At 27.9% G+C, this 25,707-nt stretch overlaps 9 protein-coding genes across 11 annotated transcripts; 2 read left to right on the top strand and 7 right to left on the bottom strand.

Annotated features, from left to right (window-relative positions):
- Window positions 1-461: 461 nt before the first annotated feature.
- On the bottom strand, window positions 462-2,667 carry LOC126855390 (carboxypeptidase N subunit 2-like). The gene is made up of 2 exons (XM_050603006.1): window positions 2,524-2,667; window positions 462-2,115 (listed from the first exon to the last, which is right to left on the bottom strand). The coding sequence occupies exons 1-2, from the start codon at window positions 2,530-2,532 to the stop codon at window positions 586-588; spliced, it is 1,539 nt and encodes a 512-aa protein (XP_050458963.1). The 5' UTR covers window positions 2,533-2,667; the 3' UTR covers window positions 462-585.
- A 405-nt stretch (window positions 2,668-3,072) lies between these two features.
- LOC126855396 (leucine-rich repeat-containing G-protein coupled receptor 5-like) lies at window positions 3,073-5,244 on the bottom strand. Its single transcript, XM_050603015.1, has 2 exons — window positions 5,081-5,244; window positions 3,073-4,682 (listed from the first exon to the last, which is right to left on the bottom strand). The coding sequence occupies exons 1-2, from the start codon at window positions 5,081-5,083 to the stop codon at window positions 3,450-3,452; spliced, it is 1,236 nt and encodes a 411-aa protein (XP_050458972.1). The 5' UTR covers window positions 5,084-5,244; the 3' UTR covers window positions 3,073-3,449.
- Window positions 5,245-5,881: 637 nt separating this feature from the next.
- On the top strand, window positions 5,882-11,025 carry LOC126855398 (uncharacterized). Of its 2 annotated transcripts, XM_050603016.1 has the most exons (7): window positions 5,882-6,083; window positions 7,045-7,452; window positions 7,654-8,058; window positions 8,363-8,635; window positions 8,990-9,049; window positions 9,236-9,328; window positions 10,691-11,025. In XM_050603016.1, exons 2-7 carry the CDS (start codon window positions 7,138-7,140, stop codon window positions 10,739-10,741), a joined length of 1,197 nt encoding a protein of 398 aa, XP_050458973.1. In that variant the 5' UTR covers window positions 5,882-6,083; window positions 7,045-7,137; the 3' UTR covers window positions 10,742-11,025. The 2 variants fall into 2 exon arrangements, with proteins under 2 accessions (XP_050458973.1, XP_050458974.1); XM_050603017.1 differs by lacking the exon at window positions 9,236-9,328.
- Window positions 11,026-11,477: 452 nt separating this feature from the next.
- Window positions 11,478-13,753, bottom strand: LOC126855389 (podocan-like). Its single transcript, XM_050603005.1, has 2 exons — window positions 13,639-13,753; window positions 11,478-13,208 (listed from the first exon to the last, which is right to left on the bottom strand). The coding sequence occupies exons 1-2, from the start codon at window positions 13,639-13,641 to the stop codon at window positions 11,667-11,669; spliced, it is 1,545 nt and encodes a 514-aa protein (XP_050458962.1). The 5' UTR covers window positions 13,642-13,753; the 3' UTR covers window positions 11,478-11,666.
- A 586-nt stretch (window positions 13,754-14,339) lies between these two features.
- On the bottom strand, window positions 14,340-16,723 carry LOC126855391 (podocan-like). The gene is made up of 2 exons (XM_050603008.1): window positions 16,590-16,723; window positions 14,340-16,239 (listed from the first exon to the last, which is right to left on the bottom strand). Exons 1-2 carry the CDS (start codon window positions 16,590-16,592, stop codon window positions 14,806-14,808), a joined length of 1,437 nt encoding a protein of 478 aa, XP_050458965.1. The 5' UTR covers window positions 16,593-16,723; the 3' UTR covers window positions 14,340-14,805.
- Window positions 16,724-17,373: 650 nt separating this feature from the next.
- Window positions 17,374-20,471, bottom strand: LOC126855384 (rac GTPase-activating protein 1-like). 2 transcript variants are annotated; one of them, XM_050602991.1, is made up of 10 exons: window positions 20,171-20,471; window positions 19,847-20,049; window positions 19,608-19,759; window positions 19,116-19,530; window positions 18,866-19,035; window positions 18,590-18,716; window positions 18,281-18,513; window positions 17,904-18,198; window positions 17,657-17,832; window positions 17,374-17,585 (listed from the first exon to the last, which is right to left on the bottom strand). In XM_050602991.1, the coding sequence occupies exons 1-10, from the start codon at window positions 20,250-20,252 to the stop codon at window positions 17,522-17,524; spliced, it is 1,917 nt and encodes a 638-aa protein (XP_050458948.1). In that variant the 5' UTR covers window positions 20,253-20,471; the 3' UTR covers window positions 17,374-17,521. The 2 variants fall into 2 exon arrangements, with proteins under 2 accessions (XP_050458948.1, XP_050458949.1); XM_050602992.1 differs by having other exon boundaries at window positions 17,374-17,570.
- Window positions 20,472-20,937: 466 nt separating this feature from the next.
- On the bottom strand, window positions 20,938-21,900 carry LOC126855404 (coiled-coil domain-containing protein 115-like). The gene is made up of 2 exons (XM_050603024.1): window positions 21,731-21,900; window positions 20,938-21,611 (listed from the first exon to the last, which is right to left on the bottom strand). Exon 2 carries the CDS (start codon window positions 21,549-21,551, stop codon window positions 21,048-21,050), a length of 504 nt encoding a protein of 167 aa, XP_050458981.1. The 5' UTR covers window positions 21,552-21,611; window positions 21,731-21,900; the 3' UTR covers window positions 20,938-21,047.
- Window positions 21,901-21,974: 74 nt separating this feature from the next.
- On the top strand, window positions 21,975-23,809 carry LOC126855399 (uncharacterized). Its single transcript, XM_050603018.1, has 5 exons — window positions 21,975-22,329; window positions 22,465-22,515; window positions 22,587-22,721; window positions 22,817-23,033; window positions 23,110-23,809. Exons 1-5 carry the CDS (start codon window positions 22,220-22,222, stop codon window positions 23,704-23,706), a joined length of 1,110 nt encoding a protein of 369 aa, XP_050458975.1. The 5' UTR covers window positions 21,975-22,219; the 3' UTR covers window positions 23,707-23,809.
- A 409-nt stretch (window positions 23,810-24,218) lies between these two features.
- Window positions 24,219-25,384, bottom strand: LOC126855403 (vesicle transport protein SFT2C). The gene is made up of 3 exons (XM_050603023.1): window positions 25,167-25,384; window positions 24,633-24,784; window positions 24,219-24,543 (listed from the first exon to the last, which is right to left on the bottom strand). The coding sequence occupies exons 1-3, from the start codon at window positions 25,356-25,358 to the stop codon at window positions 24,276-24,278; spliced, it is 612 nt and encodes a 203-aa protein (XP_050458980.1). The 5' UTR covers window positions 25,359-25,384; the 3' UTR covers window positions 24,219-24,275.
- Window positions 25,385-25,707: the final 323 nt, after the last annotated feature.

The raw sequence follows: 25,707 nt of genomic DNA, 5'->3' as shown, positions 1-25,707 counted from the left end.
AAAATGCAAAAATTTTTAATATTATATAAATATATATATATATATATATATATATATATATATATATATATAAAAAAAACAACATATTGTTTGATATTTATGTACGCGATTTCGTTATTTTTTATATAAACTTTTAAATATCTCATTAAAATAATATCAGAGACTATTAAAGAAAAATATTAAAAAATGATGACAGCTGAAATAGATTAAAGAAACATTAAAATAAAAATTAGAATGATCTATTTTATGTTTTATCAATGAGATAATTTCTAATTTATCTAATTTTTATAGCTTGTTAAAAGATTTTTTGAAAATGTATTTTATTGTCAGTATTTATACAGATTTATGCGCAGAAAATATTCTAAAATTTGGAAGACAAAGTTTTAATAAATTACTTTTTTTATATTATTTTATTTTACTTTTTATCTATTTATACATATATATACGTATATGTTATTCTACTTATTATTATATTACATATGTTATCCATAATTATAAAAAATATATAACATAATTATATTTAATTAAAATTGCAAATGTAAATGACTATCAATAATTATAATAATGATGATTATATATAAAAAATTATATTCTTGATTCGCATGTATCGGAATTCCAATATGAAAAATTCGATCTTTGAACCAAATTTATGGTAAGATTTTGTGGCAAATTTTTGAAATAGCCAACATCTAAATATTCTAGTGGATTCATCGCCAGATACACGTTCATCAATGATGACATACTTGTCAGGGATAAAGATTCTAACGAAGTAAATTGATTATCTTCTACAATCAAACATTTTAAAGATGTTAAATATTTACTCAAACCTCCCGGTAGAAAACTCAATTTGTTCCTCGATAGATCTAATATCTCTAAAAGTGAAAGATGAGCGAATGTTTGAACATTAAACTCGTCAATATGATTTTCTCTCAATAACAATTTTGTCAAGTTCGACATATTTTTAAAACTGTTTACATCTAGATTAGTAATATTGTTATAATTAAGAGATAAAATGCTGATTACTTCACTTGAGATCTGCGGGACATTATCGAGCTCGTTAAAACTTAAATCGAGCGATCTCAAAGATTGTAATTTTTCAAATGTCTCTGAATCCAAGTGAGTTATTTTATTTATGGATAAGTTCAAATAAACTAACTTGTTAGTATCCTCGAAAGCGTTTGATTCAATATGATCAATTTCGTTTTCGGAAATGGAAAGATAAAGTAGATTTTCCAGGCCGGCCATCACTAGACCAAAATTATGCGAATTATACTGATTATATGGATCATATTGATTATACCCTTGATTATATCCTCCATTGTATCGATTATATGTATCGTATGATTCAGATGAATCGAGCGAATGATTGTACTTTTTCACATGTTTTAAATTGTTCTTATCCAAGTTTAGTGCCAACAAGTTGATTTGTTTTTTATCAGAAGCAAAACGAGTCAACATGTTATCGTGAAGGTCAAGAAAGTATAAACTGTTTGGCAATAGCTCCATAAAATTAGTAGCCGTTAAGTGGTTGCCGGAAAGATCTAGAATCTTCAATTTTGGAAATGGAATTTTTTGTATAACTAAAGATGTCGATATGTCAAAATTAAATTCAGAGACTCGAGTTTTATCTGTTAAAATTTCTAAATTATTGATAAAATTTTTACGAATAGATAAGATTTCTAAATTAGGATATTCTCCGGAAATAACAGCAGATGATGCGCCAAAATTATTCTTAATTACATTATTCAAAATAAGAATCTTTAATTTTTTGTGACCTCCAAAGTCAAAAAGTTTGTTCAAGTCAATATTGTTGTTTGAAAAAATCAGTTGAGTCAAATTAGGAAGTTTGTCGAAGGCGCCCTTTCTGATGTTCTGGATATGAGTGCCCGCGAAGTTGAGACAAGTAATCAAAGGACTACTGATGAAATCTTGATCAATAGAGATGATCATTCCGTTGGAGAAATTTAAAGAAATCATTTCATTCTTGCAAAGTTGTCCAATTGCAAGTGATTCATTCACATAATTAGGAAATTCCAAGGAGATATCATTGGCTGTGGATAGCATAGACCAACCGATGACAATGGTGATTGTAAAAGAAAACTTCATCGGAGATTTCTGCAAATATAAAAAAATATCTCTGTTAGAAACATAATAAGAAATAATTTTGAGAATATAACATTATTATAATAAACAAAATTGCATTAATATTAATTAATGTTAATGATAAAAATTGTATAATTATAATATGATAAAAAATAATTATGTGAAATGATGAAAAATATACAATACACAAATATATGAGTTACAAGACATACATGCAGAATAAAAATTTTCATTTTTGATATTCTATAATAATTATTATGATGTTAATTTAATTATATATTACATTAACATGAAAATTATATAATAATTAGTATAATGTGAGAATAAAAGTATATTTTTCCTTAATATAAAATATATAAATAATAAAAAAGGTCTTATTTTATAAAGTTTTTCTCAAAATAATATAAAAACTAAGCATACCATTTTCATAAAATCCTTTCTTCGAAAAAATAAAAGTTTAAGTTAGTTGGCAATTATCTCGCCGATGTACTTCACACAATGACTGCCCCTTCAATACTAGTTATGTTATTATGTCAGCTCGGATGAAAAAGCATAATCTCGCTCTATATAAAGACATGCGATAATAACATCTATGTTTATTCATAAGATATTTTTTTCTTGATTTCTACAGAGTGATTTAGAAACACTTATACAAACTTTGCTCTACACCTAAGTTATCTACACATAACAAGAAAAAAAGTCATATATACATACATCTGGTAATGCTTGGTTTATGAGTTATAATTGAAAGATTATATTCAACGATAAAAATTGAGAATATATTTACAAAGACACATGACCATGTAATACATTTTCATTTTAATTGTTTATCTTCTCATAATTCACAGCAAATGCTCAAAATGTGTTATTTTATATTATTTCTTTAATAGATTTTTTTCTGTTTACATAAATGTTATTTTATAATATTATTCTATATATATATTTATCCGTAATTATAAAAAAAGACATAACAAGATCAAGTGGTATTAATAACTAATCAAAATTACAAATATAAATGAGTATATAATAATTATAATAATGATGATTATAGAGCTATTTATAGATACATATATGTTATTATAAAAACTATATTTTATTTTTTTTTATATAAAGACGCCAAATTTTTGTAAACCTTTTTATGAAAAAAGCTTTTTGTAAAAATGTACAAAATTTGATTCTTGCAACAAATTAAATTAATATTCTGCAGTAAATTCTTAAAGTAGCTAACATATAATTATTCCGATGGATTCATCACTACACTTCCAATAATAACACATTTACCAGAGATAAAGATTCTAGCGAAGTAAACTAATTAATTTTTAAATTTAAATATTTTAAAGAAAAATTTACTTATTCCTTCCTGTAAAAAACTTAATTTGTTCCACAGATCTAATATCTCTAAAAAACGAAAGGTGAGCAAATGCTTTAATATTAATCTCATTGATCTGATTCCCTCCTAATAACAATTTCGTCAATTTCGGCATTTGTACGAAAGCGTTCGAAATTATATTCTTAATATTATTACAATTAAGAAACAAAGTACTGATTACTGTTTCATTTGAGATTTGTGGGACATCCTCGAGCCTATTGAAACTCAAATCAAGCGATCTCAAAGATTGCAATTTTTCAAATGTCTCCGAATTTAAATAAGTTATATAATTTGTGGATAAGTTTAAATAGATTAACTCGTTAGTGTCCTCGAAAGCATTCGATTCAATAAAACTAATGTTGTTTTGAGAGATAGAAAGATAATGTAGATTTTCCAAGCCAGTCATTTCTAGACCATAAAAATTAAAAACTGGATCAAATTGATTATTATTATATCTATATCTGTAATGTCGATTATATGGATTATCTGAATGATCACGCGAATTATTATACTTTTTCACATATTTAAGATTATTATTATCCAAGTTTAATACCAATAAGCTCACTTTTTTTCTATAAAAAACCAAAGAAGAGAGCGAATTATCGTATAGATCAAGAAAGTACAAACTATTTGGCAATAATCTTACAAAATTGGTACTTGTTATGGCATTGCTGGAAAGATCTAGAATCTTCAGTTTTGGAAATGGAGTTTTCTCTAAGGAAGTTTTCAAGTCACTGATATAATTTCCACGGACAGACAAGATTTCTAAATTAGGATATTCTTCGGAAATACGAACTACTTCAGATACGAACTCGTAGTAATTATGCCTTGCTGCATTATTCAGAATAAGGATCTTTAAGTTTTCGTGACCTCCAAAGTCGAAGAGGTTGTCAGTAAAATCGTTATTAGAAAGAATCAATTGAGTCAAATTAGGAAGGTTGTTGAAGGCGCCCTCCTCGATGAATTGGAGTTGAGTGTTCGTAAAATTGAGGCAAGTAATCCATGGACTACTGATAAAATTCCGATTAATAGAGATTATCTTTGAGTTAGTAAAATTAAAGGAAATCATTTCATTCTTGCACAGATGTTCGACCTCATTCACGTCATAGGTAGGAAATTCCAAAGAGATTTGACTCTCATTCGCCGTTGTTAGTGTGGACCATGAGACGAATATGATTATCGTAAAAGAAAACTTCATGATATCAAATTTCTGCAAGTATAGAATAAAAAATGTCTTTTAAAAATATAATAAAAGACTAAATTTTAATATTATTACAATAAACAAAATTATAATATATTAATGACAAAAATCTATATAATTATAATTATAATAAAAAAAATTATGTGAGATGGTGAAAAATTCAGATATAATTATAGCGAGTATAATATAGTAAATAATTATATTCTTATAATTATATAATAATTATAATATTGATCTCTATATGAATCTAATATTATATTATTTTTAATATATGTATATTATAATATAAAAAACTGTACAATAATTATTATAACACACATTATATATAAAAATTTTTTCTTAATGTACATATATAAATAATGTTTTATTTATTTAAAACTTTCTCAAAATATACAAATTAAACGTACCATGTTAATAAAATGCTTTCTTCACAGGATTGTTCAGATTAGTTGCTAGTCTTCTTGTGGATATACCTTTCACCACGACTGCTCTTGGAATACTACAGTAATGCTGTCATGCTGACAAAGAAGCTAAACATATAATATCTCTCATCGTCAGCATCGTATATTGAAGAGTTGCAAGCATGCGATAGGCATACGAGGAATGTATACGAGGAAAAAGAGGGGTATCAAAAACTTATTTATATATACTGAGTGCATTCATTGTTTAGTATATATGCAACAATTTCTAATCTTTTTATAAGAATTTGATAATTTGAAATTTCAATAATATTGCGATCTTATTTCAATATTATAATTGACTTAAAGAATATAATATATAATTGATTTAAAGAATATAATATAACTATATTAATAATTATTATTATAATTGTTAGGGTGAAATTAACTCTCTTTTTGGGATTGAAGTTAGGCGAACTCCATTCGCCTAATGTGTCCCCCTTGCAAATTAAGTTGATCTATTCGAGTGTTTTTTAAGCAAATAAAATTAAATGTCGTTTGGCCACTGTCGGTGGGCCACTCTGTATATTTTAAAAGTTAGTAATGCCAAGTTTTTTAATTAAAATTTTTTGATTTTAATATCAACAGCGTGACCGTGAATGTAAACAGATGTTATTCTCTTCGTGCAATATAACGTAATTATCTAAGGGGTGTATCCACTTCGACCGGTTGTTTTCACCTGTTATTCTTCTTCTATTCTATTCAATTATTCATCCGAAACTGACATGAAGTAATATTTAATGACGGTATTTCCGCGCATCCTATCCGGCACGTATATACGTATACAAATGTACGTTTGTGTGCTCATGTGGATATGTTTACGCGATTTTAATCTCGCTTCATCAGGTGCGACAAGAGTGCATAACATATTGAATTCTCGTCACAGTTTACGCGACTAGGGTCTAGGTATGCTTCGAGACGGTGAGCTTCGAGAATTCGATCTATCCGTAACGTGAGTACATTTTAAATTCCACTAAAACATTCACGATAATGTCTGATGTTTCCCTGTAAAGTATCATAAAAAGATAAATCTTAATAAATATTTTATATTTTTATTAAAATACAGTTCTCCTTTAGTCCTGCATTTGAATTCAATGCCGTTTACTATTTTTAAGACTATATAACTCTTTTTATTTTTTTATCTTGAATTTTATATTTCTGAGATTTATAACATTTTTGTCGACGGACAGCTGATGTCAGAAACCGGCGAAAAAAATTTGACAGCTCCAAAATTACTTTAATATTTCTGCACACAGGATGCGTGAACGCGTTGCGCGTGATAAGAGACAACGCAGTAGCCACTCAACTTACAACTTTTCCATTAGAGCGAAATATAATTCTTTGTATTTTATTTTCAGTTTTATTTATTATCATTCATGTTGTCCTTCAACATTACGTTTTCTCGGACAATACATTATTGATTTTTCTACAATTACAGTTCACGCCGCATACGATATAATTACCTCTCTCACAAATTATTAACTTTAGTTAATAATTACTATAAATTGGTGTACGCAAGATTAAATAAAAAAAAAAAAACAATATCACAGAGTGACACAATGAAGAAGAATAAAGCATCTTCTAATTAACAAAAAATTTTGGATCTTATACTTGCTTTTAATTTATTTAAATTTTTAAAATTTATAATTAACACATAAAATTCTAAAATTCCAAAATCCCTGTTTATAATATTTTTCCAACATATTTATGTGTTTTTATTTATTATTACTATAGATTACGTCAGTCAATGATAATTGTCATGATATTATTAATAATAATAATGTTTCTAATGATTAAGTAGTTTGAAGTGAATTCATTTAAAGCAATTGATTTTAGAGGATGCTTTCTTCTCTCTTTTGCATCTAGACTTTTTAAATGTAAAGGTTGCGCGTATTAATTGATAATTATTGTAGACAGGTGCAAATTCTACGTCCCTCATTAGTGGAAATTAAAACTCGTCACTTAATTAATCCGACGAAGGATTAATCGATCCATTTCATCTGAACATGGAGTTTCGAAATCGTCTTTTCGATGTGAAGACTGATGTATCATCACAGACAAAGAAAAAACAGGCGAAAAAGAAGCTGCGCGGTCCAGACTCACCTTTATACACATCTATCTGGCCGATGATCTACGCCGTGCGAGTGTTCGGTCTTGCTCCTTATGATTTTTCGCAAGATCATCCAGTGCCGTCAAACATGTATCTGATCTTCACGGCGATCGCTGCCACGCTCTACACACATTTATTTTACGTGGTGATGAAAAAGTTTTTCGCTTTGGACAGAGATGACAAAGTTCTCGAAGCAACAGAAGACGCGAAGGTCAGTAAAAAAAATTGTATGTGAAACGAAAAAGAAATTCCTCGCGAGTGGGAGTAGCCAAAAGTAAAAATTCTTGAATTTATTTTTGATATTAGATCTATTTTGACTAATTTTTCTCAACACAGATCTAATTAACTAGCTAGATTCTAAATTTTGAAAATTACCGAGAACTCGAAGCAATGATCAAAAGTAATCGTCCAGGTGACCATCAACTACAGCGCGGCGGTATACGAATTGGGCTTGACGGCATTCAAGAGACGCAGCTTCATCAGGATATGGAACGCGCTGCAAGATTACGATGAGGATGTCAGACAGCTCGGTTATCCCCGCAATGAGAAGCAAACCGCGATCGCCGCGTGGTGCGTCACCGTCATGGCCACGATCATTTGGATCGCCGTTAATCGTACCGGGATGCATGCCTTTGACGAGACATGGACCAACAATATGGGATACATGATTATCTACGTCGGGAGTTCGATTGCCGTCTATAAATTTGTGGCGATGGCTTTCTTTCTGGGTCAACGGTTTCGTCATCTCAACATGATAACGATAAAAAATCTACCATCTGCATCGGAAAATATGATTATTATCACAATTAGCAAAACGGTTTGAATTATATTTTTTAAATGTTTGTCTTTAATCTTCTCTCTCACAATTAAGAGTTAAACAAATAATAATATAAATAATTTAACATTTTAATATATATGTATATATACAATATATATATATATATATATATATATATATATATATATATATATATATATGTATAATTCTATAACTTTTATATTATTTTTTATATTTTCTGTTGAATTATTTATAATATTATTATTTATAATTATTTATTTTATATTATTTATAATTATTTATATTATTGTTAGTTATCATGTTATTTATTTATTTGCAAAAGACGATCTTAAATCTGCACAACAATCTGATGATCGCTGCAGAGAGCTTGGCATCGATGTACTCGTTATCACTACTTTTATGGTTCGCCAATCTTGGGCTACATACTGTGAGCAACTTATTTTTTATAATAAAGTGGGTACTTGAAAATGGACACGATCTCTACCCGTGGGGATCAACGTCGTGGTCGCTGATATGTTGCCTGGGCTCCTGGTTATTAGCGTTTTTCCTCCAGCTGCTATTACTTCACATTGTCTGTCACTATGCTTCCTTTCAAGTAAGATCATTTCACTGATGCAAAGTAGAAGATCCTTTTATATTTAAATCGCATCCTTTGCTATAAACGTTGTCCAGATAGCAACGCTAAAAATAATCAGTTTATTTAAATATTAATCATATAAATTTATGCCAGATATATATATATATATATATATATATATATATATATATATACATATATATAATATAATAAATAATATAATATAATATAATAAATACATAAATTAATACTTTACAGACGTAATATAAACGTATAAAAATAATAAAATATTAGCATTTAACATAAATATAAATATAATAAATAAAGCATTATTGACTAAAAAAAAATTGAAAAATATGATCTTTATTCCAGGCTAATCGCATGGGTATAATTCTTATCGAGTGGCAAGTGAGATTGATGAAAAAAAATGATGTAAGTAGATAATGCTGTTTTATTGTTTTAAATATTATTTTTTCTATTTTTTTTTTTTTAATATAAATCATGTTTAATCATTTACAAGAGTAAGTGTTTCTTCTAATTAAAATTGTATTAATTTTTTTATACAATAATAATTTTAATACAATTGCAATTTGTGTAAACATTCTTCTCTGAATGCAGGAATGCGTAAAACCATTGTTACAATTTCTAAATCGAAGATTCAACTTTTCCGCTGGCGGATGCTTTTACGTAAACTTGCCTTTATTATGTTCTGTAAGTAACTGTAAAATATTGAAATTTTTAATTAAGTATAAATATGTTTTTTAAGTTATATATAAATTCTTTTATAATTAAGTTTATCTTTTTCGTTAATTAAAAATTGAACAATACTTGCAGTTATTGCGACATTTCTTTTGCATCTTGCGGATTATATAAAGATTTTAATTAAAGAGATTATGTAATAAAAATAATCTGTTTTTGCTTTAAATAATTAAAAGTAGCTAGTAATTAATCTTGTAAATGATTACTCAAATTTCAATTTAGCTAAAAGTTAGTTACATGTCTGATGAGAGTTGCTTTATATGCATACATAGAGCACACACATTGAAGATTAAAATGAATAATAACGATAAACATCTCATGAAATTATAAGACAATCTCGACAAGATATTATAAATTAACATAAATACTCGCATCAAAACTACAAAGCCGCTGAATTATATAGATAGTTGCATGGAGAACATGTTTCTCATCGTGATGTTATCACGACACAGTGGTACAATTTAAAGAAAAACATGCAATTATGTGTTGTTATGTTGTGTCGACAGTCGATAGATGGTCAATCGAGTTTATGAAAACGAAAACATTTTAAACACCATGTTTATTTTGAACATAATATATTAACGCGTAAATACATAAATAGCAAGCATAGCAATGGAGGCAAAAGTTAAATCAAAATATAAAATAAATATAAATGTTACGAGAAATTTATATCAAAATGTAAATAAAAAATAAATCATTCATTTACAATATCATGCATACGTAAACAATAACAAATATTTTATAAAGTATTTAGTCGCGCAAAAACAATTTTCTTAAAATGTGCTATATAATTTTTGAAAAAAATGCTTAAAATATTTTTCTCCAGGTATGATGTAATGAAATTAATTGGCTCTGATCTCATATCCTAAAGATATTCGAGGCGCCGTAAATGCTAACGTAAACATGCTCGTAAATTGTACCGTAATCAGAACGCGTCTTCGATTTTGCATCAGTATTCAAATATTTTCACGAAAATTTTATACCTTCCACTGAAATGATAAACTCAACAATTACATTTTTATTATTCTACTTTGCATTTTTTTCTATTTTTTATTGTATATTTTTATTTTTTTTTGTATTTAAAATTGCAGCAAAATCATGCATAATAATTTTTTATATTAATTTAATTAAATAATTAATATTAATTAATTTTAATAAATAACGTCTTAATAATATTATGATTTACGCATATTTAATAAATGTTATTGTTCTGTTTTTTATTCAGGGAATTATATAAACATTATATATTAAATATTTTTCTCTGTACTTTATTGAAATATTGAAAAGTTATGATTTTATCGATATTATTTTCAGATCGCTGCTCTGTCATCTACATATCTAGTTGTATTACTGCAATTTCCATAATATAAACTAACACAAGAAAGAAAAAAAGTGTACAATCATCACATTTTGCAATTATAAATTTCAAAAACATACTTATTTTTTTTATTACTATTTTATTACTTTTTATCATTATTCTTTTTTTATTAAGTCAATATATGCGAAATGCTAATTTCACGTCCACTATTTTTAACATCAAATCAAACAAATTTTTTTAATTGAAAAAAAAATTACCTAAACTCTTTATGACAATATTAATAATAATGTTTAATTAATTCTATAATGAAATAAAAAGAAATTTTGGAAAATAATTAAAGTGTCACATTTTCTTTATGTAAAATTAATCTCTCTCTCTCTTTCTTTTTCTCTTTCTCTCTTTGCACTGCAATGTTATATTAATTATGGATTATAATTGTGAAAAATTGTAATTGTTTAATTATACTATTGATATCTCTATGTGAATCTAATATTATATTAATTTATTATAATATAAAAACTGTATAATAATTATTATAGCATGAGAGTATGAATATACATTTTTCCTTAGTATAAAATATATATAAAAAATATTTATATGATTTGGATGTTTCGTGTACAGCGTATATCTCTCAAGAAAAGTTGACTCATTATATATTCAATAAAATAAGTCAAAATCTTTCCTGGTGAAAACTTATTTTATCATAAAGATTTTAAGATTATGCTCAGGAAATATTCTAAAATTCGGGGGACAAAACTTTAATAAATTATGTTTTTTATTCAATTTTATTTTATTTTTTATTTGCTTATATATATGTTATTCTACTTATTATTGTATTACATATATTATCCGTATTTATAAAAAAAACATATAACATGATTAACTAATATTTAATAAAAATTATAAATATAAATGATTATTAATAATGATTATTAATAATTATTATTAATAATGATGATTACATATAAGAAATTATTTTTTTGGTCCGCATTTATCGGAATTCCAGTATGAAAAATCCGATCTCTGCAAATTTATTGTAAGATTCTGTGGCAAATTCTGGAAGTAGCTAACATCTAAATATTCCAGTGGATTCATCGCTAGAAAGACCTTCATTAATGGTGACACGCTTGTCAGTGATAAAGATTCTAACGAAGTAAATTGATTATCTTCCACATTCAAATATTTTAAAGATATTAAAAATTCACTTAATCCTTCCGGTAGAAAACTCAATTTGTTCCTCGATAAATCTAATATTTCTAAAAACGAAAGATTAGCAAATATTTGAACATTAATCTCGTCAATCTGATTTCCTCCCAATAACAATTTCATTAACTTAGGCATTTTTGCGAAACTGTTTATAGTTAGATTCTTTTTAATATTGTTACAATTAAGAGACAAAATGCTGATTACTTCACTTGAGATTTGCGGAACACTCTCGAGTTTGTTAAAACTCAAATCGAGCGATCTCAAAGACTGCAATTTTTCAAATGTCTCTGAATGCAAGTGAGTTATTTTATTTATGGATAAGTTCAAATAAATTAAATTGTTAATGTCCTCGAAAGCGTTTGATTCAATATGATCAATTTCGTTTTCGGAAATGGAAAGATAATGTAGATTTTCCAGACCGGCCATCGCTAGACCAAAATTACGCAAATTGTACCGATTATATGGATCTTGATTGTATTGATATTGATTATAATATGGATATTGATTATATCTTTGATTATATTCTCGATTATACCGATCGTTTAAAGATGGATCACGCGAAACATTATACTTTTTCACAAATTTCAGATTATTCTTATTCAAATTTAGTGCCAACAAATTGACTTGTTTTTTATCAACGACAAAAGAAGTGAATGAGTTATTTTGGAGATCAAGAAAGTACAAACTGTTTGGCAATAGTTCCATAAAATTGGTACCTGTTAAGCGATTATCGGAAAGATCTAGAATCTTCAATTTTGGAAATGGGATTTTTGATATAATCTGCGAGAATGACTTTGATATATCGAAATTGGAATCGGAGACTCGAGTTTCTGTAATAATTTTTAAGTTGTTGATGAGATTTTTACGAACAGATAAGATCTCTAAATTAGGATATTCTCCGGAAATAACTGCAGATGATATGGGAACATTATTCTTAATTACATTATCTAGAATAAGAATTTCTAAGTTTTCGTGACCTCCAAAGTCAAAAAGCTTATTCAAGTCGATATTATTGTTTGAAAAAATCAGTTGAGTCAAATTAGGAAGTTTGTCGAAGGCGCCCTTTCTGATGTTCTGGATATGAGTGCCGGCGAAGTTGAGACAAGTAATCAAAGGACTACTGATAAAATTCTGATCAATAGAGATGATCATTCCGTTTGAAAAATTTAAAGAAATCATTTCATTCTTGCAAAGTTGTCCAATTGATTCATTCCCATAATTAGGAAATTCCAAGGAGATATCATTGGCTGTGGATACCATAGACCAACCGATGGCAATGATGATTGCAAAAAAAAACTTCAAAGATTTCTGCAAATATAAAAAAATATCTTTATTAGAAACATAATAAGAAATAATTTTGACAATATAACATTATTATAATAAACAAAATTACATTAATATTAATTAACGTTAATGATAAAAACTGTATAATTATAATATGATAAAAAATAATTATGTGAAATGATGAAAAATACACAAATACATAAGTTATAAGACATATACATATATACAGAATAAAAATTTTAATATTTGATATTCTATAATAATTATTATGATGTTAATTTAATTATACGTATATTACAATAACAACTATAAGAAAACTATATAATAATTATTATAACGTGACAGTAAAAGTATATTTTTCCTTAATATAAAATATATAAATAATAAAAATAAATAATAAAAAAGATTTTATTTTATAAACATTCTCTCAAAACAATATAAAAACTAGGCATACCATTTTTATAAAATCCTTTTTCCAAAAAAATTAAAGTTCCAGTTAGTTGATAATTGTCTCGCCGATGTACTTCGCACAATGACAACACTTTGAACTAGTTATGCTTTTATGTCAGTTCGGATGAAAAATAATATCGCTCAGATATATATAAAGGATATGCGATAACAACGCCTACGTTTATTCAAAATAAAGCATGATAACAGTTCTTTTTCCTTGATTTCTATATTTTGCATCAGAAACTAAATTCATTGCAATCATATTAGTTTCAATCAATAATTTTGTTTATATAAAATATTTTGTTTATAATTTTGTTTATAGGTAAATTAATAGAACAAGTATTTTCTATCTCATGCAAAAAGAAAAATAAGAAAATACATATATATAAAAAATTTGTTAGAATTTAATAGAAAAATAAGTAAAGATTCATAAATTGTTATCTATATATTTGTAACTGATTGCATATCTCTATTGAAATATTATGAGATAGTATCAAGAATATTAAAAATTAAGAAAGTTAAAATAGATTAAAGAAACATTGTAAAAATTAGAATTATTTATCTTTAGAATTATCTATGTTTTATCAATTAAATCATCTCTGATTTATCAAATTTTTTTAGCTTATAAAAAATTTTTTTGATAATGTTTTTTTTAATATTTATACAAAGACATGTTTAGGAAATATTCTAAAATTTAAGACAGAATTTTAATAAATTTTTTCTTTATTATTTTATTTTTTTAATAAATTATTTTTTGTTTGTTTATATATATTATTGTATATTATTTTATTTATTATTCTATAACATACTTATCTGTAATAAAAAGAAACACATAACATGATGAAGTAGTACTAATAATTATAAATATAAATAATTATTAATAATTATAATAGAGCTATTATAAGAACTAATTAATGCTAAAGTATATTCAATTTTCGCTAAAATACGAAAAATCATCTATCATTGCAATTCTCTTATCTTAAATATAGAAAGATTTTTATATATCTGTCGCAGATTCTTCAATCTCTTTAGAAAAAAAGATTTCATCTTTTTATAAAGACGCCGGATTTGTGTAAGTTTTTTTCATAAAAAAGCTTTTCGTAAAAATATTGAATTTACAAAAAAATGATCTATCTTGCATTGTAATAAGTGTAAGTATTTTGGTTTGCATCTATCGAAATTCCAATGCAAAACTTGATTCTTGCACCAAATTCACGGTAAGATTCTGCGGCAAACTCTTTAAGTAGTCAACATTTAAATATTTAATTGGATTCATCGCCACATATACCTCCATTGATGATAACACACTTGTCAGAGATAAAGATTCTAACGAAGTGAACTGATTACCTTCCACATTTAAATATTTTAAAGATGTTAAAGACTCACTGAATCCCTCCGGTAGAAGACTCAATTTGTTCTTCGACAGATCTAATATTTTTAAAAGCGAAAGTTGAGCGAATGCTTTAACATTAATCTCGTCAATCTGATTCCCTCTCAATAAGAGTTTCGTCAATTTCGGCATTTGCACAAAAGCGTTGGACATTACATTCTTAATATTGTTATAATTAAGAGAGAAAATACTGATTACTGTTTCGTTTGAGATCTGTGGAACAATCTTGAGCTTATTAGAACTTAAATCGAGCAATCTCAAAGATTGCAATTTTTCAAATATGTCCGAATGCAAGGAAGTTATTTCATTTTTGGATAAGTTTAAATAGACTAACTTGTTAGTGTCTTCGAAAGCGTTCGATTCAATATCATTAATTTGATTTGCGGAAATTGAAAGATATTGTAGATTTTCCAGTCCAGTCATTATTAGACCACGTGAATTAATAATACTCTGACTAGATTGCTCATACATGTTATATCTATAACGTCGATTATATAAATTATACAAATGTTCACGCGAATCATTGTCTTTCTTTACATAAACCAAATTATTATTATTCAAATTTAGTGCCAATAAATTCACTTGTCTTTTAGCGAAAGCCAAAGAAGTGAGTGAGTTATCGTGGAGATCAAGAAAACGTAAATTATTTGGCAACAATTCTAGAAAATTGTTATTTATATTATTGTTACCGGAAAGATCTAGGATCTTCAATTTTGGAAATGGAGTTTTGTCTGTAGAAGTTTGCAAGCGATGGATATAATTTCTAGGCATGGACAAGATTTCTAAATTAGGATATTCTTCAAAAATATTAACTGTAGTTCCTTTCTGAAAGGTAGTTGCACTATTCAGAATAAGAAGTTTTAAATTTTCGTGACCTCCAAAGTCGAAGAGTTTCTTCACGTTGAGATTGTTGTTGGAAAGAATTAATTGAGTCAAATTAGGAAGATTGTTGAAGGCGCCCTTTTCGATGATCTCGAGATGAGTGTTTGTGAAATTGAGACAAGTAATCCAGGGACTACTGATAAAATTCCGACTAATAGACATTATCTTTGCGTTAGTAAAATTAAATGAAATCATTTCATTTTTGCACAGATGTCCGAACTCATTCATATAGTTAGGAAATTCCAAAGAGATTTGAACGTCATTGGCTGTTGATAGCATGGACCAAGAGATGAAAATGATGATTGTAAAAGAAAACTTCATGATATTGAGTCTCTGCAAACGTAAAAAATTTTAAATTCTTTTAAAAATACAGAGTAAAAGGTTTTTAATATTATTACAATAATAAAATTATATTATTATTAATTAATAATATATTAATGACAAAAAATTATGTAAAATGAAAAATTTAGATATATTCGTTTATAATAATATATAAATCTATAATTATATTATATATTTATATATAAAATAAAGAACTATAATAATTATTATAGCATGAGAGTATATAAATACATTTTTTAAATTAAATTAAATTATATATATATATATATATATATATATATATATATATACAAATGTTTTATTTATTTTAGACTTTCTCAAAATATAAAAACTGAACGTACCATTTTAATAAAATGCTTTCTCCAAAATAATTGGTTATCTTATGGATACTTCTTACAGTGACTGCTCTTCGAATACTGCAATTTATACTACCATGCTAGTTCTAATAAAGAATTTAAACCGACATAATATTGTAGTGAATTGTACACTTATAAAAAGTTAAAAATATACGATAATCGACACGCCCATGTTTATCATGAATCGATAAAGCAATTGATAATTTTTTATCTCTTTAATTTTATTATCACTGCCATGTTTATGACTCGGATCTCGGATGTCCGTTCCGAGCACAGCCCCGGATATTTCGCAAGAGATAATTTGTCTCGTTATATAAATAATATATTCAGTAAAATAAGTCAATTTTTTTTTTATATGATGAATTTTCTAATGTCATTTTACTATAGAGATCTTAAGATTATCTTTTTCAATATTTATTACATAGTACATACATAAAAAGAAAAATAAGAAAATATGCATATAAAAAAATTTACAATTTATGATAGACGAATATGAAAATTCTTATTGTCAGATTGTCATCTACATATATTATATCAAACATATACTTTTCCTGAAATTCTATCACAAAGTCTAATACTACTATATGCTGTTATTGAATGTACTTTTACTCTACTACTATATGTACGAACCGAATTGTTTCTATCATAGAATAGGGTATAAATATATATTCATATATATAAAGGGACAACTGTAATTATAAAGAAATATTATATATGTGTGTAATAATTTAATCAGTAAGTGGTCTACAGATTGTTCACACTCTAGAAACAAAATACAAAGTTAGAAATGTTTATTGTATATATAAGCATATTTACAAAAAAAAATACATATAAACATATATCATTAAATATCAAGTTAAACAAATTTCTGTGCAGTTATGACTTATGTTATAGTATAACAAATATAAATTCACTTATTAGAATCCTGCTCTGGAAGGTGGTGTAGCAAAGTATTTCTTGTTTCTCCTAGCAAAAGTACGGCTATGAATAAAAAGAAGGAATATAACAAGAAATAATGTATTAAATATGAGCAAGTAACTCACTCTACTCACCTGGAAGAAAGTGGGGTATTGAAGAAACCGCGGGAGATACTGCGCTTGAAGAGCGATTCTGTTGAAGGTGTATGTTTTAATTCGCCCATTTTTGGAGTACAAATATCATTCGAATTCGCCGGATTCACATAATGAGCCCAATAATCGGATGGAATTTGAAGCAGATTTTCTACCACCTATAAAATAAATTATATTAAAATATTTGTATCTATTTATAATAGATATACATAGACATCGTTTTTCGTACTGCAACTTGATGTTTGGTTTCACTGAGCATAGTGAGAGATGGTTCCTTAGAAGTGTAACCAACTAAAGTCGGTCCAAAAACCTTGGCGAGATTACTAATAGGCATTTTACATTCGGGACTACTCGATACTCTCTGTAAATGTAACATCAGGAAGGCTAAAGTATCTCGATTCGGTTGCGGCAAATCCGAAATTGCTTGATAAAGAGCGGCATCGGCATATTGTTTATCCGTTAACGTTGTCGCACGCACAAAGTCTCCCATCAAAGCGACAGTGATTAGCGGCTCACGTAAAGATCTATAATACGAAATTTTTTTTCTCTTTCTCTCTTTTTCAAATAAATACATATGTACATCTATTTGGTCCACAAATAATGTACCTGAGAAAATCTTTCAGTGTAGAACAGATAGTTGCGATGTCAACGTTAGAAAGATTTGGAGCACCTTTGCCCTTTAGAAATTTATCCTTAAGACTTTTAGTGTCTGCAGTTGCTCCGTTTACTCTGTATAAACCTTGTTCGTTCATTCCACGTAATTCAACTTCGTTAATACAATGAACTACTATGGAAGGCACCATAGGTGGTGTTTCGGGTGTATAATCAGCTATAGTACCCTGTATACAAATGATATTTAGTGAAAGAAAGTTTGGATTTGAATGTTTTTACTGATATAGAATTTATCATACTTACGGGCATACCACGTAACGTAGGCGTATTTCCTGTTGGTACGCATGGTAGTGGCACTAAATCTTTGCATTCAGTATGAGCTGTAGCTCTGCAATCTCTGCACTTTTGAACAACCTTTCCAAATCGAATTCTATCAAGAGATTAAAGAATAAATTAATTAATAAATTAAGGAATATTGAAATATTTGTTCTTATAAATTTAATTTTCTATTAATCTGGCAAAAGATATAATAAGCTTTTCAACATGATTAGATATCGATACTCAGCTAAATAAATTTACCTTTTACCACAAGATGTGCACATTTCCGACTTCATGATAGTTTTGGCTGCAAAACTGTGATTCCTAGATATTTTTGTATTCATAGTATATCCACCAATGTTTGGACTTGGTTTAAAAGCATCTTCAGTATCTGAAGTTGATGTAAGAATTTCAGCCTTTGGTGCTGATGGCTAAAAATTAATTTTGTTATTAATTACACATATAAATGTAATAAGACATTTTAGTTAAGTTAAACAATTTAATAACATACTGCTATATCTATTGGTTCTTCATTTAGATTTATGTGTGACAATTTTGATTTGTTATGTTCTGCACTACTTTTACGACGTTTGCGCGTATTTTGCGAAGGAACCTGAGGATCTGCATTTTCATCACCAGGTATAGCCTCAATTGTAGATGATGCAGTAATTGCACCATCTTTCGGCATAACTACGGTAGTAGTGGCTACTATTCTATCAGAAGAATTTAATTCTGTAATTTTGTGCAATGAGCTACGACGTTTTTTAGGATGTTCACTGCTGGGACGATGCTCCTTCCACTGTCGCTTTCCACTTTTATGATTTTGTAAAATAGTGCTGATCTCTAAGTCATCTTCGGATTTTGATAGACAGTTAAGATCGCTTAATATTGAGCCTGTAGAATCCAATTCGGCTATTGGGTTAAGTCTAAAATAAAAGCAGTATGATATTATTAGATCCAATGTCCAAATCAATCTCTACTTATCAAGATCCTCATTACTTACTTATCAATGTGAATATCTTGAATATGCATGTTACTTTGTTGTTGATTCAAAGAAGTATTATTAAGAAACTGCAGTTTTTCTCTAGTTTCATCATTTAGATTTCTACCTCCATCGGTAAACAAGAAATTTCTGGCGGTAGCAATTTGTTTCTCCTGAAGAATAAATATAAAATATAAATTCTTGAAATCAAAATATATTTTCAAAAATATGTATATCTGTTCTGAATATATTTCAGCTACCAATAAATCTTTCTGCTCCTCAGCGACACGACGTCTGCGATTCTCCTCCTCCAAGTTTCTTCTAGCATGACGTAGTTTCCTATCTAATCCTGCAATCTCATGTTGAGCCTTGTCCAAAGCTGAATGAAGCCGTTGGCATTCTTGTTCTGACATCAACCATTTTTGTCTCATCTCCTCTTGGTTTAAAGCAAATTGCAGGAATTCTGTGCAAAGCAATATTGGAACAAAATCACATTTCGGAAAATTCTACAAACACTATATTGTGTAATACAAAAAATATAAATGTAACGATTATTAATTTCTTATGACTAATAACGGACGTACCTTCCTCGCAGGATCCATTTATGAGGACATTCGAACATCTCACCAATTCGTCGTAGGTCGCTAAAAGCGACAGCGAATTCATTTTGTGACGCTTATTATGTCGTTTCGTCCGTAAACTTTTACACTATAATTGACATGTCACTTGGCGATCTACTCGTGATCAACGATAGCGCGCATAACTCGAGAAAATTGACGCGTACAACTCGATTAGTGATCAGTTCGTATGAACGAACGTATGTATATGCGTTCGTTCGAGTTTTTGAAAGTAGACCCCCTTTCCGCGACCGTTAAAATTCGACGGAAGAGACCTCTAAAAAATCGTAAATAATAAGTATTGCCAACCGATCCTGCTGCTGTACAGCTGAAAATATTATATAAAGTACATATAGTTTCGAATCGTTTGATTAACCAATCGGAATAAAAGGCGCAAAAATTTCTTCTCTCTGATTGGTCAATCAAATGTTTCTTTCGTAGTGTCTAACGAAACGCTTCATGGATGCTTCTTTATACAAATATGAATAAAAAATTATTTGAGTATCTAATTAAATTAAATTGTTTACCAAAATTTTTGCAAAATATTTCTATTCTTTAATATTAGACATAAAAAATCAATATAATTTTTTTAAATAAATCTTTATAATTGTATCACATACAACATACATAGAAAAAGAATTCTAATACAATTAAAGAATAATATCTAATATAAAGAATAAAATTTTCTACACCTTTTTAGAATTTTAGAACATGTCAGACATTTGAAGAATATCTTTTGTCAATTAGATTTATTTATAGTTTGACATATAATGTAATATTATTCTTATAAATTTAAATATTAAACTGTAAATTATAATACAATTTGTAAATGTTTGTTTATTAACTAAGTTTTAATATCATTTGGAGAACATAAACTATCCTTTTGGATATGTAATGTCTTAAGCTTGGAGAGCACAGAAGCAAGTTCTGCTTGTACATTTGCTATCTTTGTGGCAAGATAGATAGATTCCTGAAAGCGTTTCTGACTGTTTTTCAAATTTTGTGGGACCAGTACTCCGAACCATTTTACAGGATCTATTGGTTCATCTGTCTCATTGCTAGATTTTTTTAAACTTATGTCAAAAGACACCACAATGTCATCATTATCATTTATCACATTAGTTTCCAAGTCAAATAAAGATGTGACTGTGTCTTCGTTGTTTGGAACCTGTAGAATACTGATGTTTTCCTTTCCACGAATATATTTCGCTTTAGCTAACTCAATATGGCCATCTTTCAACAATGTTTCCATTTGAACATTTCCACGAACCTTTTCTTCCATTAATTCTAACTTACGTAATAGCAACTCGTCGATCTCCTCTGACAAGGCATCTATATTTTTACTCATGCTAGTCAGGTGATATCCCACTTTATATTTGTCAATAGACGTAAGGAAAGAAGATTTTGCCTGTAAAAGAATAACATAAAAGTACAAATGTCCAAATATTTGATCGTTATTAAAGAGATATAAGCAGTAAAAGTCTAAATTTTATAAGAGAAACATATCAATTATTTGAAATAACTTACAAATGTTGATTTTTCTCTTTGATAGATATTGTCTTGTTCGTTTTCCTGACAAATCACACAACTGTTTTTCTCTTAAGATTTTTATTTTCTTTTAAAAACATTTAAATATCTTTATATGTCACAAGTTCTTCTTCAATTGACTCTGGGTTGGTAAAGTAAAGATCTACCTATCCGCCATTTACATGTAAGCTATCAGCTGATTAACTTTACCCATAATGCAACAACACATATTGTGCTTGTGCCTTGTGCTAGAGACGCAAATACGTTTAGCACATCGTTCTATTTACAATTTAGCAGGTATAGAAATTATATACAGTGTAATAATATTTTTGTGGGCAGTGAAGATGTTTCTGCAAAAATATAATAACTCGTAAAAATTATTTATTTCAATTCTGCTTTCTCGGTCTGCGTAAAACAACTTTCTCATACGCTTCTTCATACATCGACATTTCATATTCATAAAATATCGCAAAGTATACAATTAACAGTATGACTACACTAACATTAACACAGAAGCAGCAAAGGCAGAGCATATCGGCTAAAAAAGGACCTGTCAAGGGTTTACGGAATCTTTTGGCACAGCCTACTGAGAATCACTGGTATGTATTACTCGATGCGTTAATTTTTTCGTTCGAATTTGTGAAAAATTTAGTGATTCATGATAAGAATATTTTTAAACATTAATATTTTCCCAAATTTTATTACAATCGCACTTATTCTTAATTCTTTATTAGGCCAACTGTAAATATAGATCAGTACCCAGCATTAGTAACTCTTATGGATGAGTAAGTATAATTTAAAATACGAATATCTAAAGACAAATATTGTATTTTTTAATGCTAAAATTTATTTATAGATTATTACCCTTAATAAAACAGCCAAAATATAAAATTCCTGGATTTATGCTTAGACATACACCGAAAGAAAAACGTGTATCGGTTAAGAAAGAAGCTTTGGAAAAAGAAACCACCAAATTTGATAGGAATATATTGTAAATACTTTTCATAATATTATAATGTTTTAAAAGCACTGAAAAGACTTGAAAAATTAAACAAGATTGAATTAATTTATATTTTTAAATTTTAGGAAGTCTGTAATCTTAGGTATTAATGCAGTCACTCGAGCCTTAGAAAAGGATAATGTATGCTGCGTTTTATTAGATGCCAATGTTGAACCTCTTCTCTTAATAAAACACATTGTTGTCATGGCTCAAAATAAGAAAATACCTGTTCTTCTGTTACCTATCTTGAAAACAATCACATTGCAAAAGATTGGATTTGCTACAGCAGCTTTTGCTTTGAAGGTAATGTATTAATGTAGTTTCTTATCTCAAGAATGTACATTTTCACACAGATTTCTTAAAGGTTAAGTATTTGCAGGACGATGTAATGCAATCTTCAGACAATGTATTCCATGCATTATACAAATTGGTGGCAGAAATTTTTAATGACTTTGAACCACCAAAATGTGCACTTCAACTTTTTAAGTCTGATGAAATATCCGAGGAAAGTGCAATGTGTATAGCACAGAATGCAAGCATGGATTGTGATTCAACTATTCCTAAGCCAGGGAAATCTGTTACTATATTTACAGATGTATATAAATATAGATCCTCCCGAAAAGAGAGAGCTTTTATACCTCCAACTGTAAACAAAACTCCTCAAATCTGTCAAACACGATCAGATGAATTTATAGCTCTAGGCAATGATCCTGATTCTGCCGATGATGAAAATGATATAAAAATATCGAAAAATAAGAGATATGTAAATATCTGCAAAGAAAAAGAAAGTGAATCTGAGACTACAAAAAAAGATAGCAAGCAATTAATTGATAATAGCGTAAATTCATTGAAACATGTAAAAAATTCTAAAAAACGCAAAAATGATATTACCTACTTACCATTAAGAATAAAACGTGTACGAGGAAACGATCATCGAGAAAAAGCGACTAAATTTACTAAAAAGAAAAAAAAATGATAAATTATCCTTTTATATTGAAGCTTCAAAGATTTTTAAATTAATATTTCCTATATGTTTAATAATATGAAAGACAACAATAATTCGAATAAGAAAATGATAAATGCATAATAATATAAAGATGCATATATATAATTTCTTTAAATAGAGATTATTACATTATATACAAATATCGTATCCTACTTCTTACATTACTAAATAATAGTAAATTATTAAATAATATTAATTATTATTATGTAATAAATAGAACCTATTATTAAAAATTTCTAGTTATAAAAAAACAATAACAAAAATAGTTACAACTCTACAACTATATATAATTGGATTAGGATATAATATTTTATATAATAATTCTAATTTTATATAATTCTATCTTGCATCAAAATTTAAGTCAGTCTTCTGTGTATTAATTTTAATGGTAACAAATATATAGAGACATTTTTATTATTATTCTTATTCCTCTCAATATATATCTGTTGTGATATTTTAAGAAACTTTGCAAAAGATGGGGATTAATTTTTATTATTTTTATTATAAAAGAAAGTGTAACCTATGAGCAAATAATGTTATCATACAGGTAAACTTGATTTCACTGATGATCTAAACATCCTTGTAAAGAACATGAGACCAGTTGCACCTCCTGGTATATGACTTATTAGAAAAGATATCATTGCTATTAACTGGAGAACAGCACTCAATATGGTCAAAGGAGTTGATTGTAAATGCAGAGCAAAGTAAAGTGTGCCTGTTAATGTTGCAAAGTACGATGCTGTAAAACATTGCTTCTCAGCTGTGAATAGTGATTTGATATAGCTTGATCCCCATAGAAAACAGAAACTGCAAGAGATCTTTCGTTAGAAATATCCTTCTCACATATGTATACCATACTTTTGCACATATACATTGTGTATGTTGTATACACATACCTCATAAGAAAGAAGAGACTTCCTAAGGAATAAAGCAGAGCAAATTTTCTTGCTTTAAGTAACAATACAGGAATATAAATTGTTGATAGGCAGAAGCATAATAGACCCAGAAGGAAACATACAGCAAAGGATATTAGCCTCTGCATCCTCGTCTGTCAAGATATAAATGTCATGATGTATTTCGTGCAAGGACATATTCATTGTCATTTATATTAATCTTAATTAATCCAAAAGTGATGACACAGAGTAAGTCAATTATTTAACTATATTGTAAATAATATATTATAATATATTATAATTATATTATAATATAATATTATAAATATATTATAAATAAAAATGATAGAATTCCTCTTTCTTTGTCACATACTTTAAAAAATAGGAAATAAAAAATTGTAATATTTCGCACACAAATCTCGGATAATTAAATCATTTCGTTTATTATGCATTTATATAATTTAAGAATTCTTTTCAGAATTAACGTTAATCGACATTAATGCTATTATCCGTCGAGGTTATGAGAAAATGCACTACCATGGCAGGACAACATTCTCTCTGCGACCTTTGAATCCATCCTGCATCCTCCTTCGTTTCTTCAACATTCCTGCCGAACCATCCGCGAAAGTTCGTTTTCGGCAACGCTACCGAAGGAATGGCGATTTTATATTGCTTTTCATTTTTATTGTTCAGGAGATACTCGTTCAACTCCTTGTTGAGATCGGCCATTTTGACACATCGCACGTGTATTCATCGCACCGTCACGTCAGTTACTGTAAATCGGAATACAACGGAATATCATCTTTATCGATGGCAAATAATTTTTTCGAAAAGACTTCATCTGTCAGATGAACGATTGAAGGTGATAATGAAGAAGATGATTTTTTCGCGATCGGTCACAAGTGCAACGGGTAATGATAGATTCAAAATACGCAATATATCAATCTTGATAGAGGAGATAACACAACAACAAAAAATCACGTGAGACATATACATACACGATTTTTGATTTTGTTGTATACCTTCTCCACATGGTGGCGTGATGCGCATCCCAAATTTGGCATTACTGTTTGCACTC

The sequence above is a fragment of the Cataglyphis hispanica genome, chromosome 16 (assembly GCF_021464435.1).
Source record: "Cataglyphis hispanica isolate Lineage 1 chromosome 16, ULB_Chis1_1.0, whole genome shotgun sequence".
Lineage (NCBI taxonomy): Eukaryota > Metazoa > Arthropoda > Insecta > Hymenoptera > Formicidae > Cataglyphis > Cataglyphis hispanica.
Note: the sequence above shows the minus strand (reverse complement) of the source record. Positions and strands in the feature narration are given on the sequence as shown.